Genomic DNA, 19472 nt, shown 5'->3' on the forward strand with positions numbered 1-19472 from the left:
ATAATTTCTAACGTCAAAACTAGTGTGCTTCAAAACAAAATACTGTGGTGGCCAGTTCATCATATGTTAAAATTTGTAAGCAGGGACTGGTTTTTCTGAGTACCAAATGCAGGCACAGAGTGTTTGGGGAATGGTGCCCACATGCAGAAATTGTAGTTTGAAAGGACATGGACATGTGGTGCAAGAATGGGAAAGGATTGGGTCCCTGCTGGTCTGGATTTTGCCTGTAAAATGTATGCTCTATATGCAAGAATTAGTATAGGGTGCATCATATGAAGCAGCTTTTTTCTTTAAAAGAATAAATGCTTAAAAGAGTCTTTTAAACAAACTTTTTAACATAATACAGGGGTTACACCTGTGTTCCAGGGGGCAACACCTGTGACCCTCCATATATTGTTAGGATTACAACTGTCATGAGCCCCAGCCAGCATGGCCAATGATCAGGAAGGTTGGGGGTTAAAGTCTGGCAACTTCTGAAGAGCCACAGGTTCCCTATTTCTGAGCTACGAGAACACATGAAGGGAAAAGGTGGACCCAAATTTTGTAGGTGGAATTAGTGAAAATTGCTTCCAAGTTGCTCAGGGGTTTCTCCAGTTGGCCTATTTTCCAAAGGCACTGTAATGAATCCATCTTTATCAATGGGGGGATAACAATTTGCTTTTTCATATGACATGGGGTGGGAATTGCAAGAAGGTAGTTTGATGACCTGTTTTGAGTAGTTTACCAAAATATAGGGAGAAATGAAAGTGAATGTAAGTTAGCAGCATCTTAAAGTTGTTGCTCATGTTTTAATCCAAGTCATTCTAAAATTTACCAGATGCAAGTCCTTGTAGTTTGGAGCAAGAACAAATTTGTCTTAGCTCCCACTATGCTTATATGACATTGAAATCTAATCTGTTTGTTCTCATTAATATAATAATAATAATAATAATAATAATAATAATAATAATAAATAATTTATATCCCGCCCATCTGGCTGAATTTCCCCAGCCACTCTGGGCAGCTCCCAACACAATTAATGATGGTGGTGATGGAGATGATTATATAAATAATAATAATAATAATAATAATAATAATATAATAAAGCGATCAAACATTGAAAACTTCCCTAAACAGGGCTGCCTTCAGGTGTCTTCTAAAATTCAGATAGTTGTTTATTTCCTTGACACCTGGGGGGAGGTGTTCCACAGGGCACCACCACTGAGAAGGCCCTCTGTCTGGTTCCCTGTAGCTTCACTTCTTGCAGTGAGGGAACCGCCAGAAGGCCCTTGGACCTGGACCTCAGTGTCCGGGCAGAACGATGGGGGTGGAGACGCTCCTTCAGGCATACTGGGCTGAGGCCATTAGGGCTTTGAAGGTCAGCGCCAACACTTTGAATTGTGCTCGGAAATGTACTGGGAGCAAATGTTTTGTTAACTCTCTCTCTCTGGTTCCCCCACCTCTCTCCCTGAACATATTTTCAATGCCTTATGTACCAGAAAGGTATAACATTGGAGCTGCACTGCAGGAAGAGTAGCTGAGCCCAGACAGGAGAGAAAAATGAAAATACAGCTCATCAATCTGATTTCCATACTTAGATAGCTTCTGTCATTACATCCACAAGTGAAACCTGTTATAACCCCAGATTTGAAGAGAGAGCCAGTCATTTTGTAAGATCCAAATTATTTTTTTAAAAATTGAAACAAACTAATTTTTCGCCTTGCATTTTAATTTCTTTACAGCTGCTCTGTGCTGGTCTGCCATGAAAACTGAATATATAGCAGATGATAAACAATAGCCCCTTCTTGTAGTTGCCAGTTATTTAACTAATATCCACAGAGCCAGTTATTATTTTAAATTCAAGAAACAAAGACCATGTTTGTAAAATCTATTGCATCAAGAATTTTTGCATGCTAACAGAATATGTGGGGGAAGTATATTACTAATGTTAAATTATTATTTTATTATTACTTATATAAATTAATATTTATATGCTGTTTATATGTAAAAATGACTTCGAAGCAGCTTACAACCATAAAATCAATATATTATTAAAATACACAATAACAAACAGCTACTTTATGGACTAGAAGTATGCAGATTGGTGGAAATTCATATTTCAGAGGCAGTCCAAAAGATATTTCATAATATCTTACATTTACTTTTTAATACCCCAGCTTCACACATTAGAGTTGAGACAGGGCAATTTTCATTAGTTGCCACAGCAGAAATTCACACAGTTCATACCAGCTACTGATAGGCTTGTATGAATGACAGAGTTCCCAAATTGTATCTACAAGAACAAGTCTCATAGTTCAAAATTCTGCAAAGGATAATTGGCATGCCAACATAAAAATCAATATAATTTTTCAGAGGCCTCTGTGGCACAATTGAGCTAGTCAACTCAGCTAAATTGCAGATAGGAATAGGATTTGAATGTTAAATGTTCAAATGCACAGTAGCGATACAATTGGTTCCATTATTGCAAAAGGGCCTGCTTCCTGGAAATGCTTCACCAGGCCCTTGTAAGCGCAAAGGAGCCTTCAGTCCAGCATGCTTTCAGACAATGTAATCCATGGAATAGTATGGTCAGCTGCTATATGGAAGAACACTAAATCTTTGTGGGTCAAATGAGGAAGAAGCATTGGATTGCTGTTTACCTTGTGTCTACTATCATTCTCAGACAAGAATGCTTTTTTAAATAAAAATTGACATTACTGTAGTATCAACCAAGCTGGAACATTTTATTCATGGAAAAATTTAAGATCCAAGTTACAATGTGTCGATTTTGAACATTGATATGTTGAGTCTAAAAAAATGAATCAACAACCTGCTTGATAGCTACTGATGAATCCATGATCATTGAGCATGAATATGAAAAAGAACTATTTTTTTCAAATAATCATTTCTTCTTTAATTTTAAATTAGCTTATCCTTGTTTCAGCTGTAACCCATCATGTAGATCAGACCTTGAGGCAGCACTGTGTTACTGTGCCGCCTTTTGATAGAAAAGGGAATTGCATCCCTGTGGGTTCTGCTGGATCTTAATGGTACACATATCACCAGTCATGTTATCTGTCTGGATCTCCTAAATGGGCAGGAGTTGAATGGAATGCCAGATAGTGCCAGGAGACTCATGCTTGATGCTGTGGCCTTTGTCTTATGATATCCCACAGTGTTGCATTTTATCTTCCATGCTTTACATCTATATGCAACCACATGGATGGGTTGTCTAGAAATTTGGAGTTTGGTATCATCATTAAACTGCTGCTACTCAACTCTCCTTCCCATCACAGCTTGGGGAGGTCATAGAGATTATGTATTAACGTTTGACAGAAGGAAAGAAGGGCCACACTCCAAGGCAGTTGACTCACCAGCCATTATCCACCTCCCATTCAATCAACACTCATTGTTCACTCCCCATTCCCAGGGGGCTAACTGAATTTGAGCCACACCTCCTGACCTCATTGGCTACTACAGTAGCCAGGAGGAACCAGCCAGGAATATAAATTTAGAGCCAGCTAGCAAGGGAAGCTTGCTCTATGAGCTAGAGGGCACCTCAGCTGATGAAGCATCTCAGCCCAAGATGACAAAAGCACCAAGATGAGTTAAGCTGACTTGGGAGGAGAAGGTAAGTAACACCCATTTATTTAATTATTTAATCAAAACAGCACAAGGCAAGGGCACAGTAAGGTCACTCTTCTAGGATCTAAATTCTGTAAGACCCAAATGATGTAAGAATTTGCAACTCCGGAACTAACTTCTAGAGGTAGGAAATTTATAGAAAAACTAATGCTCTATTTTAGCAGGGAAACTTGGGGGCCACAGAAAATTAAACTAAAACCTTCATATTTTAAAGGAGGCGTAAAAAGTATATGTTGTTATACATAACACAAATCTTGCCCTTTTCGTTCTAAATAGGGCATTCTGATCTGAATTGGAACCTCCTCAGCTCCTGTCGACTCCCTGCCCCAATCAGTTCAAAAGCTGCACTGTAGTTTGTTTGTCACATCAGTCTCCATACCTGAGGACTGGAAAGTAGTCAATGTAACACCAGTTTTTCAAAAGGGGTCGAAGGGAGGTCCTGGAAATTACACGTCAGCCAGTTTAACATCTGTTCTTGGAAAATTGGTGGAAAGTATTGTTAAATATAAAGTAACCAAGCATATAGAAGTTATCTTACTGAAGCAGAGCCAACGTGGCTTTTGCAAGGCCGAGTCCTGACTCATGAACATATTAAGAGTTCTTTGAGAGTGTCAACAAGCATAGGTGATCCATTTCACATAGTATGCTTGGACTTCCAAAAAGCTTTTGACAAAGTATCTCACCAAAGACTCCTAAGTAAGCTTAGCAGTCAGTGAATAAGAGGAGAGAACTTATGGGCCAGGAATTGGTTAAATAGCAAGAAGCAGAGAGTCTGGATAAATGGACAGTTCTCCAATGGAGAGGCGTGGCAAGTGGAGTCTCCCAAGAATTGTATCCGGACCTGTGCTTTTTAACAATATAGAGTTAGGGTTGAGCAGTGAGGTGGCCTAGTTTGCTGATGATACTAAATTGTTCAGGGCCATTAAAACAAAAGGAGATTGTGAAGAGCTCCTTTCCAAACTGAGCGAATGGGTGGTAAAATGGCAAATGCAATTCATTGTAAACAAGTGTGAAGTGATGCATGTTATTAACACAGCAGCAAGAAGATGATCGGAATCCCCCTTCGGAACTTGAAATATGGGTCCCCCCAACAAAAATTTAAAATTCGGCTTTGTAATTCGGAATTTATGTGATGTGATATGATTTGATTGGTCGGTTAATAAAAATTATTTTTTAAAAAAAGAAGCGATGCATGTTGGGGCAAAAAAATCTTAATTTCACAGGTGTGCTCATGGGTTGTGATCTGGGGATGACAGACCAGGAATGAGGCCTTGGGGTCACTGTAGATAACTAAATGCTGATGTCGACCCTGTGTGTGGCGCTGTGAAAAGGTCAAATTACATGCAAGGGATCATTAGGAAAGGAATTGATAATACAGCATAGTGCTGCTATACAGATCTATAGTGTGCCCACATCTGGAACACTGTGTATAGCTCTGGTTGTCTCTTCTAAAAAGAGAGAGAGAGTTGGGAAACATTCAGAAAATGGTGACCAAAAATATCAAGGGAATGGAACAACTCCTCTGTGAAGAAAGGTTGCAACATTTGGAAATTCTAAGTTTAAAGAAAAAGTGAGTAAGAGGTCTATAAAATTATACCTGGTATGGAGAAAGTGTATAAAGCCGTTTTCTCCCCCTCTCAAAACATTAGAATTTGTGGACATTCAGTGAAGCTGAAGGTTGGAAGATTCAGGACAGATCAAATAAATTACTTCATGCAGCACGTAATTAAACTGTGCAACTCACTCCCTTAGTCATAGCCACCAATCTAGATGACTTTAAATGAGGATTGGACAAGGGGAGAGGGCTACTCTTGTGCTCGAATCCTGTGTGTGAGTCTCCCATAGGCGCCTGGTTGGCCACTAGGTGAACAAGATGCTGCGCTAGAAGGGCCTTGTCCAGACCCAGTAGATGCTCGTCTTATGTTCTTAATAAACTGGATGGAGGCCAACAAATTGGCTGCATCCAGTGACAAGAGTTCTTCCTATTTGGATCTGTTTGAACTTGCCTTGAAAAAATCAGGTTTAGCGTTGGGAGTACTTCTGGATGCCATGTATTGGCTATGGTTAGGACTGCTTTTCTGGCTTCAGTTCTTATTGAAATATTTAGCCAAATGCAGCTGATAATTTTTTGACTGGCCAAGTAGAGAAAGCTTATTGCAGAATCATTTTGATATGTTGTTGTTGTTTAGTCGTTTAGTCGTGTCCGACTCGTCGTGACCTCAGAGCACTTCCCCTATAAAGACCATGTGTTGTTTCATGTCTTAAAAATGGTATGCTGTGCTGTATTACAGTTGTTTTATGATTTGCACACTACAGAAATATCCATTTTATTATGTATTAATTATATTTAACACCACTGGAATATCCTGTATGTGTTAATGGTACAGCTGTTATTAGCAATCATTAATACTTCTAACCATTATTATCTGTTAACTATGTGTGACACTTTGGACATGTTGCAAAAATATGAAGTTTGAGCCTCATAAATGAGAATTTCATATCTTATTAATCTTGATCATCAAGGAAGCTATGCGGTGGCCATTAGTAGGCTTATTTTATGGTAAAGTGCTGAGAATCAGATTAAGCTGTAATGGTCTGCCTTCAGACATTTCTTTTTTTTAAAAAAAGAACAATTTAAGTGAGACTAACCTTCTTAAAAGTGTGGAATTTTTACATTCTGTAAATGGGAACAGGCAGAGGGAAAAGATCTGCCCTGGATTAGTTTCTCCTGCTGTTCCTGCCAACTGCTTTGTGTCCTGGAAAATGAGCGTCTTGAACAGGGGATCCACAGTGCTTTGCTTGACTTGAGAACCAACTTTAATTAGTGGTCAACCCTGAGCTTTCCCCTGCCCAAAGGCCACCAGAGAATTTAGGAAAGGGGAGAATTCATATAAGGAAGTATCCTCCATGCTAAACCACTTCCTTGATTGTGGAAGGTATTTGAAGACACTCAGCCCCAGCCTCCTCCTCTCCAACTCAGGATTCTACTTTGCCTGTTGTTCCCAGAATCCCTCCTTCCTCCTCTTACGGGACCTGACGAAACAGTCCTTTTCACATTGTCCTGGCTACTTTCTCCACAGTGCAGAGATACCTCTACAGGAGAAGGAAGTGAGTTTGTGTCATATTGTGTTAAAAATATCTCCTCCTTGCTGCAGCAAGCTGGCAAGAGGATTTGTGGAGGCTTGATCTTGAAGGATTCTGTACAGCATGAAAGATCAGCAAAAGGGCGCTGGGATTGACTGCTTAGGGTGGGGGCTACTGGAAGAGATTTCCCCCTTCAAAGGAAGGGGGAATGATTGCCATGTTATTATATTCCACAATGTGTGTTCTAGCTGTCACCGTGTTTTTGAGGGCTTCTTGAATTCTTCTAGTGCTGTGTTTTGCACAGTGCAAGAATGCATAGATTGGGTTTTCCAGGTAGCCAACAACTAAAGCCCAGGAAGTTTGGAGCAGGCATGCAGCTGCAGTTTACCACTAAAACTTTATTCCATTGAAATATTTTCCATTAGGCTGCCTCAGTAGGAGAGATGAGAAGCAGGACTCATTCAGTCGGCTCTGCTGAAAGACCAGCTCCACCAGGCACCAGCTGGTCATTAGAAGAACTCCTGTTCTCAGACACAAAGTCTTAAAACTGGAGTTTTTTTCCTCTTTTTGCACTGCCCCTTTTCCCCTATGTGTCATGTTTTTTAGATTGTAAACCTGCAAGCAGGGACTGTCTGGTTTTAACTGATTTTATGTAAGCATTTGGTTGAAGAGTGGGGTAAAAATTCTATAAATGTATGTTACTTGTGTAGTAAACTTCTACTGACAGTTGCAAACACAGTCCCTGGTTTGAGTGTTGCTTTCACTTTCCTTGTCCCTGTTTAAGGCCATAGAAAAAATATGCAGTTAATGTCTTGATTTCTTTTTATTATTCATGGGGTTATAATTTGACTGACTAAGAAGGGGAGGCAGTCACAGAAGGCAGCATTTTTAAAGTCAAGGCTGTTTAAAACACAAATGTTAAAACATTAACACTGAAATTAAATTATAACCTAAGTGTGCTAAGATTTGGAATGGTGTAGTAAGTACTATGTGTGTTTGAAGTTACTTGCGTGGCTAGAGCCGAATGGTATGACCCCCAGAGCAGTCGTCAGTGAAGTGTCCTGATCATTTGGGTAGCCAAATGTAGGGGCCAGTAATACACTCCCTCCCTAGCCTGCTCACTTTTGTTCATGATCGTCTGGTTTGTGTGTCTCATGTCTTGGTGTGCCTTGTAGCTAAGATTAGTGATTCATCCTGTTCTACTGAAGTTATTATGTTGGGCTCTGGTGGTTATATTTTGCAATAGCAACCGTTTGAATGTTAAAACCTTTTCAAGAAAACCAAGCATTTTCATTCACACACCCCCTTCCCTCTAGTGATTTTTCAAATACTAAAGCCATCAGGAGAGTTGAAAGAGCTGATTTAGCCCCCAAAAGGAGGGGAGAATTCGCATACCTATTCTCAGTATTGAACTGCCATTGACATCTAAAGTCCCCACCATGCTGTTTTCCTCCACACTCCAGCAATCAGGACATCCAGCAAACCCATAAAAATCCAAACTAATAGCATGAATATTCAGTGACCTAGAATACTAATTATTGTCATGAATATTAATGTGATCGGACTTGCTTTTTCCTCTTCTGTTTCTCTCTCTCTCTTTTTTTCCACTCAGCCAGCTCTAAAGATGGGCTATAATGAGAGCATTTAAGAGAGAGAGCGCTCTCCGCCGTGACAGGGACTGGGGTAATAAGGAGAGCTTGATTAACGTGGTGCACTTGGGGGAGAGATGAGAGGCTTCACGTGGTCCTGTTGTGGGGGAGGCAATGAGGCACCGGCGGCTGTGTTGCTGCTCCCTCAGATTAATGAGGCCTAAGAGTGCATTAGGAACAGTGACAAAGGTTTGATCTAATGGGTTCAGTCATTTTTCCTTTGAGTGACAGACGCACAGAAGTAATTGGCTGTGCAGAATGGCAGCTCATTGGCAGTACTTAAGGATACATTATCCCCGTTGTGTGGCCCGCAGAGGCTGTTTATCAAAACTGCTCACACTGCAGACATGCATTTACTAGGCTGCTGTTAGATGTAATAGCTTTAAAATATAATAATAATAGTAATAAATAAATAATAATAATAATACAGGATCAAAATCTTTGTGTGTCTCTTTCTGAAAGTTTCTCTTCCTTTTAGTTTTAAAGAGACTCAATAGTTTAATGACAATGGTTTGCTCTAATTTGTAGGTTATTGCCCCTTTATAGCTTGGCATTGTTCATATACAGTACTCATAAATTTTCTGTAACATGTTGCTTATTTTTTAAGTGTCTATACAAAACCAAAAATTCCTTTTATAAAGGATTTTGGAAGGAATTGCCCATTTTTTGAGAACTCTAATGATTTCTATTCTAAAACATTAATGGATATTTCATATTTTCGTGACTTGTTCATAAGGCAGTTAGAAAAAATGCAAGAGCTATATATTTGTTCCAAGTTTAACATTCATTTATTTCAACAGTGAATACATTTATTTAAAAAAATATTGCAGAATTAGGACAAAATATTTTTCACAAATTTGTGACATTGAAACCATGCTGGTAGTAAGCTTAGAAGTCAATACCACTTTTGTATTTAATTGCCAGATTCCTATTGAGTGCCATGATGCTTAATTTATTCATGTATGTTTTGATGGTGATGTACTTGGCATTGCTATTTTTGTACAATTAGCAAGTTCTGTTAAAATGGTTTTATCTGAATAATTTTTATTACAAACTTGCTGGCATTTTTACCTTGAAAGGAAAGATTTTCAGGATGGTAGTGTTTGATACTGTTATCCTGTTGGGTGAAAATATTTCAGAATTCTGACATTCTTCTTTCTTTGATTTTGATCTGATTAGTTGGCTTATATGACAATGAGGTGAGGCAGCCTTGGTGTGAGGCGGAAACACATTGGGCAGAGTGTTTAAAGGTGATGTATTCTCAGATGCATTAACTTGCACATCATCAGCCAGAACATCCATTTTTAGTCTATCTACATTTAATAGGCTTTGTCAGTCACTTAAATTTAAGATAACGCTAGCTAGCCCTATTGCTGCTAAAAATATGTAGCAAGACTATATTTGTCTTATTAACTTACTCTGAGTGAGTTCTGCTGGATTCAGCTTTAATTAGGCACATGTAGTAAAGTGTCTGTCTTGACTCCAAGACAGGTCATACTTTGCTGAGGGAAAAGTAGCAAGTACGGTATCTCATGTTACCTTAGAAACATTATTGATGTGTTCTTGAAAGCATGACACATGATTCGTGAGGAGACGGCAGCCACTCATAATCTGCTACAGAATTATCATGCCAACATGAGAGGTTTTGAAGAAGACCCAAAGAAAATAGATTGCTAAATGACATTCCTTTTTCTCCGAAGGCTTGTAAAAGGAGCAATTGAGAATTGTGTATAGATCTCAAAACCTAGGATAAAGGAAAATGCTTGAGCATCTTATATTTAGTTGCTAAATCCATTTTATCACCTTTATTTTGTATCACATCTTTCCTTATAAGCATAGGTGAACTGAATATTTGATAACAGCTGAAAACTACCACCAAATGTTGCAGTGTATCACCACCCTGTAAGAGGAGTCCTCCTGCTTAGGTCTCTGTGCAATGAGTGGAGGTTAAATCTCACAGCGGGTATCTCTCTCTCTCTCCCCCCCCCCGCCCCCCGTGCCAGATACTTACTATGAGTTGTTACGGGCTTTAGCAGGTCAAACTTCTCTTCTATCCTACCTCCGCTTGCCTTTTTAATCTCGCTGTTAACACCTTAGCATGCTGTACATTCTGGAAGCTCACTAGTCCTGTATAAGGGTTTAAAACTCCCCCCCCCCCTTTAATTTACAAATCTGTGTACCTAGAGAAGCCCAGTATTATTTCCTTATAAACTAGTTTATGTGGGGTCATGTTACACCTTTGCACCAGTCTGATATGGACACATAAACTTTTTAATTCTTTACTCCTATTCGGACTGTGCACATCAGCAGCAGGAAAGGAGAGAGAGGTGTGTGTTGGCATACCAATGATATTTTGGTTTAGTTCTCTAAACAACCTTTTGCAGGAGTTAAACAGTATGTTATGCCTCATGCTTTAAGATGGAACCTTGCACATCCTTGTAGTACAAATGCTACAGGACAGAAGAGCAGGCCGCAGTTCCCATCCTAGACAGACAATCCAGAAGCAGACTGTTCTTGATGGTGCTGGAAAACGAAGAGGTGTGCCCTCACCCTGCCCTCTCCTAGCACAGGTGATTCCTAAATGGGAGTTGGAAACTAAATTGAAATGGGTGCAGCCACATCTGCACACCTTGCCAAAACAAAAAAATGTATCATTGTCTCACCAGTAAATAATATTTTAGGATATAATGTGTTGTCCCATCTCCCCTGCCCCCTGAATGCACCGTGTTAAAATTTTGCTCCCAATGTGGTGTCTCAACTAAACCACTGAGCCTCTTGGGCTTGCCGATCAGGAGGTCGGTAGTTTGAATCCGTGTGACGGAGTGAGCTCCCATTGCTCTGTTTCAGCTTCTGCCAACCTAGCAGCTTGAAAGCATGCCAGTGCAAGTAGATAAATAGGTACTGCTGTGGTGGGGAGCTAAACAGTGTTTTCATGCATTCTGGCACTCATCACAGTGTCCCGTTACATCACATGCTGGCCACATGACCCGGAAAACTGTCTGCGGACAAATTATGGCTCCCTTGGCCTGAAGCGAGATGAGCACCGCACCCCATAGACGCCTTTGACTGGACTTAACTGTCCAGGGGCATTTACCTTTACCTTATATTTGAGATCCGGACAGACAACAGACTCTGAGAACTCAGCCTTATTATTCTGTGGGGCATAGAGGAAGCAGTCTCTCTAATACTTGGAATAGCACTGCTGCACAGATTCAAGTATTTGTTTTGTCATCAGCCTGTTGTAGACACTTCTATGAGCTGTAGCCTATGATTGGACCATATCCATTCAGTCTCTCTCCACTTGTGCTTAGGCTGTCGCCCAATGTATTGCTTGTACTGCATAACTTTCTCTAAGTCAGCACAATATAGGGTTACCCACAGTCTTGAACTACTTTAACTGTCTCAGTAGACCCTTTTGCTCTATTTTTAAGATAAAATAAGAAAATAAGGGTTATAACCATAAATTAGATAAGAAAATAAATCTATGCAAATAATATATTTAACTAGCAGCCATACCGAGTTTTATAAAAACATACCAATCTTATTATCAGATAAAATTGTATGAGAGTGACAAAACAGGTTGAATAGATTAATTTGTGCCGCTAAAATTATAAAGTTGATCTTGAAACTTCACATGATTTAAAGAGTAACAGAAGTTGTTCCCATTTTGCTTTTTTACAATCATGCTGCTAAACTTGGTGAAAGATGGGTTGATGGAACAAGAAAGACTTAAGAACAAGCTTCCTGCAATTTTCCTTCCTATTCACTTGTGTGGATGAAGAGAAGGCAAACTGTTCTTCAGGCAGCATCTGAGTCCTGGCTTGTTTTGAAATCATTCCTGGTTTGCACGTAACGGGAAGAAGCTATGGCTAACACCAGCTTCCTGTTTTGTTTTCCTGCTTGTACAAAAGGAGGAATAAAGCAGGACCTAAGGGACTACTGTATAATCTGGCATGTCAAGGCAGGATTTGTTTGTGCAAACATGGCCAGTATTGCTAAAATATCAAACCACGTTTTCTTCAGTTAATGAAATATGGGAACCTACTGTCCTGCATGCAAAATTATTTGTCCATCTTAATGATTACTCTGGCTTCCTAAATTCAGATGTATACTCTATTTGTGTTTTCTGCTTAGATTTTTATGTTCTGTTTCATCTTATGCCTTTATGTTTCTTAACTTTTATATTTCATTTTATACACAAATTCTTCCTCTTCAGGAGTTTTTTTTCCTCTTTATAGAGCCTACACTTCTGAAATAAGATTTGCAATTGCTTCTGGAGCACCCTAGACATATGGAGCCACTCTGTGTTTTTCCTTTATTAAAGGAATTGTGAATCTATTTTGAATATTAAAGACATGTACACTCTATAAAGAAAAGGGGGGGAAAAACTCCTGAAGAATAATAACTTAGAGTTTCACTCTGTGGAGTTGAAACCCAGAGCTAGTCTGTACATTTTTAAAGATCTTGGGGTCTTAGTAGACCACAAGCTTAACATGAGTCATCAGTGTGATGTAGCAGCAAAAAAACGGCTAATGCTATTCTAGGCTGCATCAACAGAGGTATAGTGTCCAGATCAAGGGAAGTAATAGTCCCACTCTCTTCTGCCTTGGTCAGACCACACCTGGAGTACTGTGTGCAGTTCTGGGCACCACAATTTAAGGAGGATGTTGACAAACTGGAGTGTGTGCAGAGGAGGGCAACCAAGAGGATCAAGGGTCTAGAAACCAAGCCTTCCAAGGAATGGTTGAAGGAGCTGGGTATATTTAGCCTGGAAAAGAGAAAACCGAGAGGAGATATGCTAGCCATCTTCAAATATCTAATGGGATGTTACATGGAAGATGGAGCAAGCTTGTTTTCTCCTGCTCCAGAGGCTAGGATCCAAACCAATGGCTTCATGCTACAAGAAAGGAGATTCTGACTCAACATCTTCCTGATAATGAATCTGTTTGATAGTGGAATGGACTCCTTTGGGAAGTGGTGGACCCTCCTTCCTTGGAGGTTTCTAAGCAGAGGGTGGACGACCATCTGTCATGCATGCTTTAGTTGAGAATCCTGCTTTGCTGGGGGTTGATCTAGATCAGTGTTTCCCAACCTTGGGCCTCCAGATGTTTTTGGCCTACAACTCCCATCATCCCTAGCTAGCAAGACCAGTGGTCAGGGATGATGGGAATTGTAGTTCAAAAACAGCTGGAGGCCCAAGGTTGGGAAACACTGATCTAGATGACGCTTGGAATCCCTTCCAGCTCTACAAATCTATGAAAGCTTATTGGCCAGCTGTCAAGTGGCAGGACCACCCAGAAAAATAAATTGCTAATAAAACATATTAGAAAGGACTTGCAAGGGTGGGGGTGGGTGGGTGTATCCCTATGTTGACTGGAGAATTAGCCTCTATAAATAACACCAAAAACTTCTGAATAGGATACAACTCTTGAATATTACTTTCCATATATTCCTTCCCATATTGAATAAGTAGTAACACTGACCCAAAAATATATCTAGCAATGTACCTCCAAAATATGCACTAGGACGTTAAGAGGGGGCAGGATCCATTGATTTAAATGGGAGGAATTGAGTTACGTGCACTTGTGTTGATTTGAATGGGACTTAATCGTCCTTAATTTGGGCCAGATCATGCTCATTTTGTTTTGCTCTAGGTCACGCAACTGGCTTCTGGCCCTCCAGGTACTGTGGGACTACAGCTCCATCGTCCCTGCAAGGACAGATGTGAGATAGAACCCAACAAACTGTAGAGAGAGCCACAGGTTAGGCAACCCTGTTTTAGACAAAACTACACATTGCATACAGTTGTGTGTCCCTGTCCTTTTATGCGTGGTTGTTTTAAAAGAAGTCTTGATTGGAGCATTAATTATTGGCAGAGGCTGCTTCGCCATTCCCTCTCAGGTCATTTTGCTGCTTAAAATCTCCCTCTTCCCTCTCCCCACAGGGGAAGGCATATCAGCCCCCCTCCAGTCCCCCCATACCTGCTTCAATACATTTGCAAGCAGAATGAGACTCTGCTGCTCCAGTGTAATCTGTAGTTCAGCTGTGAGGGCTGCATACTACAAAGGAAAGATCAGAAAAACTACGGTAGGTTTTGTAAACTGCCCTAAAACCATTGCTGAATGGTTGTATATAACTTTTATTTTATTTTTTCCTTTTTTAAAAGAGGGGGGGAAAGAGAGAAAACCCAAAAACAATACAGCTAAACAATAACATTTAAAAACAATAACACCCAGTATTTTCATATATTTATCTTTCATTTACTTATTTCCATGACTTCCTCGCGCCTCCCTTTTTGTATTCTTAATTCATAATTGTTTCAGCAAGTCCTTTCCCTCTTTCTCAGATTTTGTTCTATAATTTATCTTAACACAATTTAACCTTAAATTTTACACTTTAACCCATTAACAATCCATTTTAACATAATTCTTTATAACCTTTCTGCTAAGACCATGTAAGTTTATTCCAGCATCTTTCTAACATTCATTAATTTTACAATGTTTTTTAAATATACTCTAAATTTTTTCCAATCTTCTTCCATCGACTCTTCTCCCTGGTCTCTGATTCTGCCAGTCATTTCCGCCATTTCCATATAGTCCATCAGTTTCATCTGCCATTCTTCCCTGGTGGGTAGATCTTGCGTCTTCCGGTTGTATATAACTTTTATACACAAAGTACAGTGATACCTTGGTTCTTGGACGTAATCCGTTCCGGAAGTCTGTTCGACTTCTGAAACGTTCAAAAACCAAGGCACGGCTTCCAATTGGCGCAGGCATCCCGGAAACAATAGCTGACAACCGGATTGGACATTCGGCTTCCAAAAAGCGTTCAAAAACCGGAACACTTACTTCCAAGTCTTGGAGTTCAGGAGCCGAAATGTTCGAGTACCAAGGCATTTGAGAACCAAGGTTCCACTGTAATTTACACCATCTGTTGTTTGCCCTTCCTTAATTAATAAAATATAAATTCTGCTCCTAATATGTATCTTATACATGATAATTTATTTTCTGTCAAAAATATGGTGTTCGTACGCTTTATACCAGGAATTAAGTTATCTTGGATTGTAATGTTGATGTCAACCATTGTTTCTTACCATTGTAGAAGAATGTTTTGGATAATTTTTCCCCATAGTAAAATATTTTAGAATATCAGTTGAGTATTTTAAATGTAATAAAGGTTCCTATAACTGAAGGGTTTTTTTTCCTTTGTGATGTTACAGAAGATGAAAAACATTGTTCTTCAATAGAAAACCAGCATCATCCTTGCTCATTTGAGCCCATTTTTGGCAACATACTGGTAGTCATTCATATATAAATGCAATAGTCACTTTGAAATGCAAATAGTTAAAGAAAAATAGCATATGTTAGAGGTAAGTACATTTTCAAATCAGCTCCTACATTTTACAGATGCGAATACAGCTAAAATTATTCTTTGGAAAGAATCTGGAGCTTTTGACACACTGAAGCTTGAACTAATCAAGGTTTCTCAGTAAGCATATACACATATCCATATCAAGGAAGCAGTGCTGAGAATACATGGATTAGCATAGTAATTTAACTGCCCCCTGCTAATCAACTAAAGCAGCCAGATGATGCGTATATGATACATTTGTAGAGGCAGTCTTTCAGAACTCTGAATAAACCAGGTAGTTGACCATGTATTTTATGTTAATTCTAATAAACTGAAAGTGAGGCAGATGCTGAAGTGCTGCTAGCCCTTGCATGTAAGATTTTGACGTTAAAGCTTTACAAGAACCTCTTCACAATAAGATCTCTCTCATGAGATGCAGAATCCTAATAAGTGACTGAATTCATGCTCTGGCTGGCCAATCTGTTATGTTCTTGGACATTTTTCAGTATCGTGTTGCATGAGTATTGCATAAATATGTTAAATATGGTCATGTTAAAAAATCCTTATTGAAGTTGAGAGTGGGACCTTGCTTCCTGGAGGATTGCTGTGATTATAATAGCATAGCTGGTATTTTTGATTGAGTCAAAATGTTTAAAATATAAATTTGGGAGCTTTACATAGTAGTAACAGGAATAAGGTTTGTCCTATGCAGGGCAAGCCATATTGGGAATTCTGTAATTTTAATGTGAGACGTTAACTTGTGTGTGTGTGTGTTTGTGGGGGGGGGGTGAGAGAGAGAGAGAAAAGAGTGAGTGGCCTGAGTTCGGCGGAGTTCCTTTTTTCATCTGCTCCCTTGCAAGCTGCCATAGCCACTGTTAATTTAGCTTTACCCTTCTTTTTCTGTACCAACATACAGAAATCACAAGATTATATAGGCTTGGTTCACATCTCGTGCTAAGGCATAACTTGGCTTAGCAGCCCCCTCTCTGTTCCCTTTTGCTGCCTCATTGAGCTAAGCATGTTTAGCTTTCGCTTTGCAGTTGTCTGAATATGGGCTCGTGGTTAAAAACTCTCCAGACTAATCTCGAACTAGTAGCTTGATTGTAGCTCATGGAAATAGCTTGACCGCCCACAACAGCAGCCAGAAATATGTTAGCTCAGAATTGGAAAACAAACATAATACCGAATATAATAGACTGGCAGGTTAAAATGATGGACTACGCAGAACTGGCCAGACTATCAGGAAAATTAAGAGATCAGGACGAGCAGAAGTTTCAAGAAAATTGGAGTAAATATTTGATGTATATAAGAAACAACTGTAAATCTTTGAAGACACTGGTAGGGTTGGAATAACTCTTACAGCGTGTAGTTGCTAATATGATATATAAAGTACGCGACATTAGAATTTTATTTGATACTTACCAAAGAAATGGAGGGAACTCAGAGGCATGATAGAGCCTAAGTTAAATATGTAACCTATATATGTGTAATTTATGAATGTATGCATGTTTACTGAAAATCAATAAAAATTTAATTTGCAAAGAAAAAAAAAGGAAATAGCTTGATCGCAAGTGTTAGTTCATCCAACCCAGCTATGCAGCATGGCAGCAAAATGGGCTGGGGAGGAGCAAAGCATCTGTGAGCCATTCTCTGGAAACCTCCATGTTCATTCTAAGCTATCATTTGACTTAGTGGAACATGGGAACCAGGCCATGTCCCACTTCCATTCAGTTTATTTTATTTCTATACTGCTTAATATTATAAAAATATCTCTAAGCGGTTTACAGGAAACCGAAACAACAACAACGGACAGCAAAAATACACAGTTACATATTAAAATGTTATATTAATTCAGAATTACTAATATATTGTCTTCCCTTGAAGGTTCCCTAGCTGGTTCCTCCCACCATTCCTAAGCATCCAACCAGTCCATGACACATATATAAATCAACATCACTTCATTATCCTTCTGACACTCCCTCTCACCCAAGGTTCAAACAGACTCTCAGCTCACCCACAAACGTGTCACAATGAGAAGAGTTGTTCACTGTTATCACTAATCACTGGTGTACCACGGCTGTTCTCCTGTCTTCAAAATTTCTTACAACAACCCAATCTTCGATGAAGACAAAGAAGAGTAAATTGCCTAATTCTAACTCTCTGCAGTAGCATGACTTGGATAACTCTAATAAAATAATGACTTCAAACATTTCAAGTGAATTATACAATCACTTAGCATGTATTTATTATTTAAAAACAACTTTGAGACTGACATTTGAGGCTTCCAAATTTATCATTATGCCTTCTCTCATAAACTCTGTTTGGTTTGGAGTTTTCATCATAGCCAAATGCAGGTTCATACTTTTAATTTCCAACTTGATTTAAAACAAAGGGAATATACAGAGAGATTTTACTAGCGGGGCCGTGTGTGACTCCCTCTGTAAGGGGGACTTTGGAAGATACCTAATAATGACAACATCAATCAGCAGTATGTCAAGGATGATTGTTTCTTTGTTCCCACTTTGTTATCCTGAATGTAAAATTTGTTTTTCACTTTCAGTAACTTTCAATCCTTTTGCTTCTAGGAAATGTGACTACTAGTACTTCTGTGTCTCAGATGGCAAGCGGCATCAGTCTGGTTTCCTTCAACAGTCGCCCTGATGGAATGCACCAGCGTTCCTATTCAGTCTCCAGTGCCGACCAGTGGAGTGAGGTGGCAGTTGCTGCAAACTCAGGCATTAGTAGTGGTAAGACAGTGGGAGAATTTTTTATTTTAACAGTTTTATATAGATTCATAAAATGCTCTCCACAGAGAGATCAGAATCATGGTAAAGCATGTTATTTAAAATGAGTTTGATGACAAGGATCTTTGCACCAGCAGTGCAAACTTTGGCCCATGGCCTAATTAGACTTGCCAAGTCTCTTTGTTATTCCCAAACCAAACCCATCTTCTATCACAACAGGCATGGGACAAAGGAAAACCATGAAGCCAAACCAACAAGGATGCTGGTCGATTTCAGCACTTTTTGAATTGCATTTGGAAACGGAGCACACTTAGAGCACACTTCCAATTTTTCCTTTGCAGCCACAGCTTGAATTCGGCCTGTGGCTCCAGCTGCAAAGGAAGAATTTTCCTGAGCCACAGCTGCAAATAGTCTTCCTTTGCAGCCAGAACTTGAATTATAGCTGGGGCTGCAAAGGAAGAAAGGTACACTTGATTCTTCCTTTGCATGGTACGGGGTCAAAGTTTAATCACCTGATGTTGTGTGATGTCAGGTGATTGACAGATGACTGGCCCCTGTAGTCAGATTAAGTTTTTCCCCACTCCTGCTTTACACTCTATTAGTCTATGGAAACACAGCCAATTTACACACTTCTCTGCCCTATGGAAGAGGGGTGGGATTTTTCTTTAAAGGTGCCATGCACATATTGCCAGGAGAGTTGTACCACAGGGCCTATTTATGCACATTAGTGGCTTAGGAGAGCTGGGGGGGGGGGGAATCACATCTGGCAACCCATGCACTCTTTGAGTTTCAGATAGTACATAGGTAGACGAGTCTAAAAAGCCTGGGACACAAATTTGCACAGCTCTAGTGGCTATGGGGGCTCATTTACCAAAGTAATGTATTTAGTGTTAACGCTGGAAGTGTATGCGGTCGTACCTCGGTAGTCAAACAGCTTAGTTCTTGAACGTTTTAGCTCCCGAACAAGCAAACCAGGATGTGACTGTTCCACTTTAGCTAATGGGGCCTCCTGCTGCCGCTG

General features: G+C 39.6%; 1 protein-coding gene across 4 annotated transcripts in view; it reads left to right on the top strand.

Annotated features, from left to right (window-relative positions):
• The window catches only part of AGAP1 (ArfGAP with GTPase domain, ankyrin repeat and PH domain 1), a 334103-nt gene that overhangs the window by 195831 nt on the left and 118800 nt on the right, over positions 1-19472 (top strand). For all 4 annotated transcript variants that reach the window (XM_079976700.1, XM_079976701.1, XM_079976698.1 and 1 more), the window contains exon 12: positions 18293-18454. In XM_079976700.1, coding sequence (XP_079832826.1) covers positions 18293-18454 — 162 coding nt within the window. The remainder of the gene's footprint in view (positions 1-18292; positions 18455-19472) is intronic.

This window comes from Podarcis cretensis (assembly GCF_951804945.1).
Source record: "Podarcis cretensis genome assembly, chromosome: 1".
Lineage (NCBI taxonomy): Eukaryota > Metazoa > Chordata > Lepidosauria > Squamata > Lacertidae > Podarcis > Podarcis cretensis.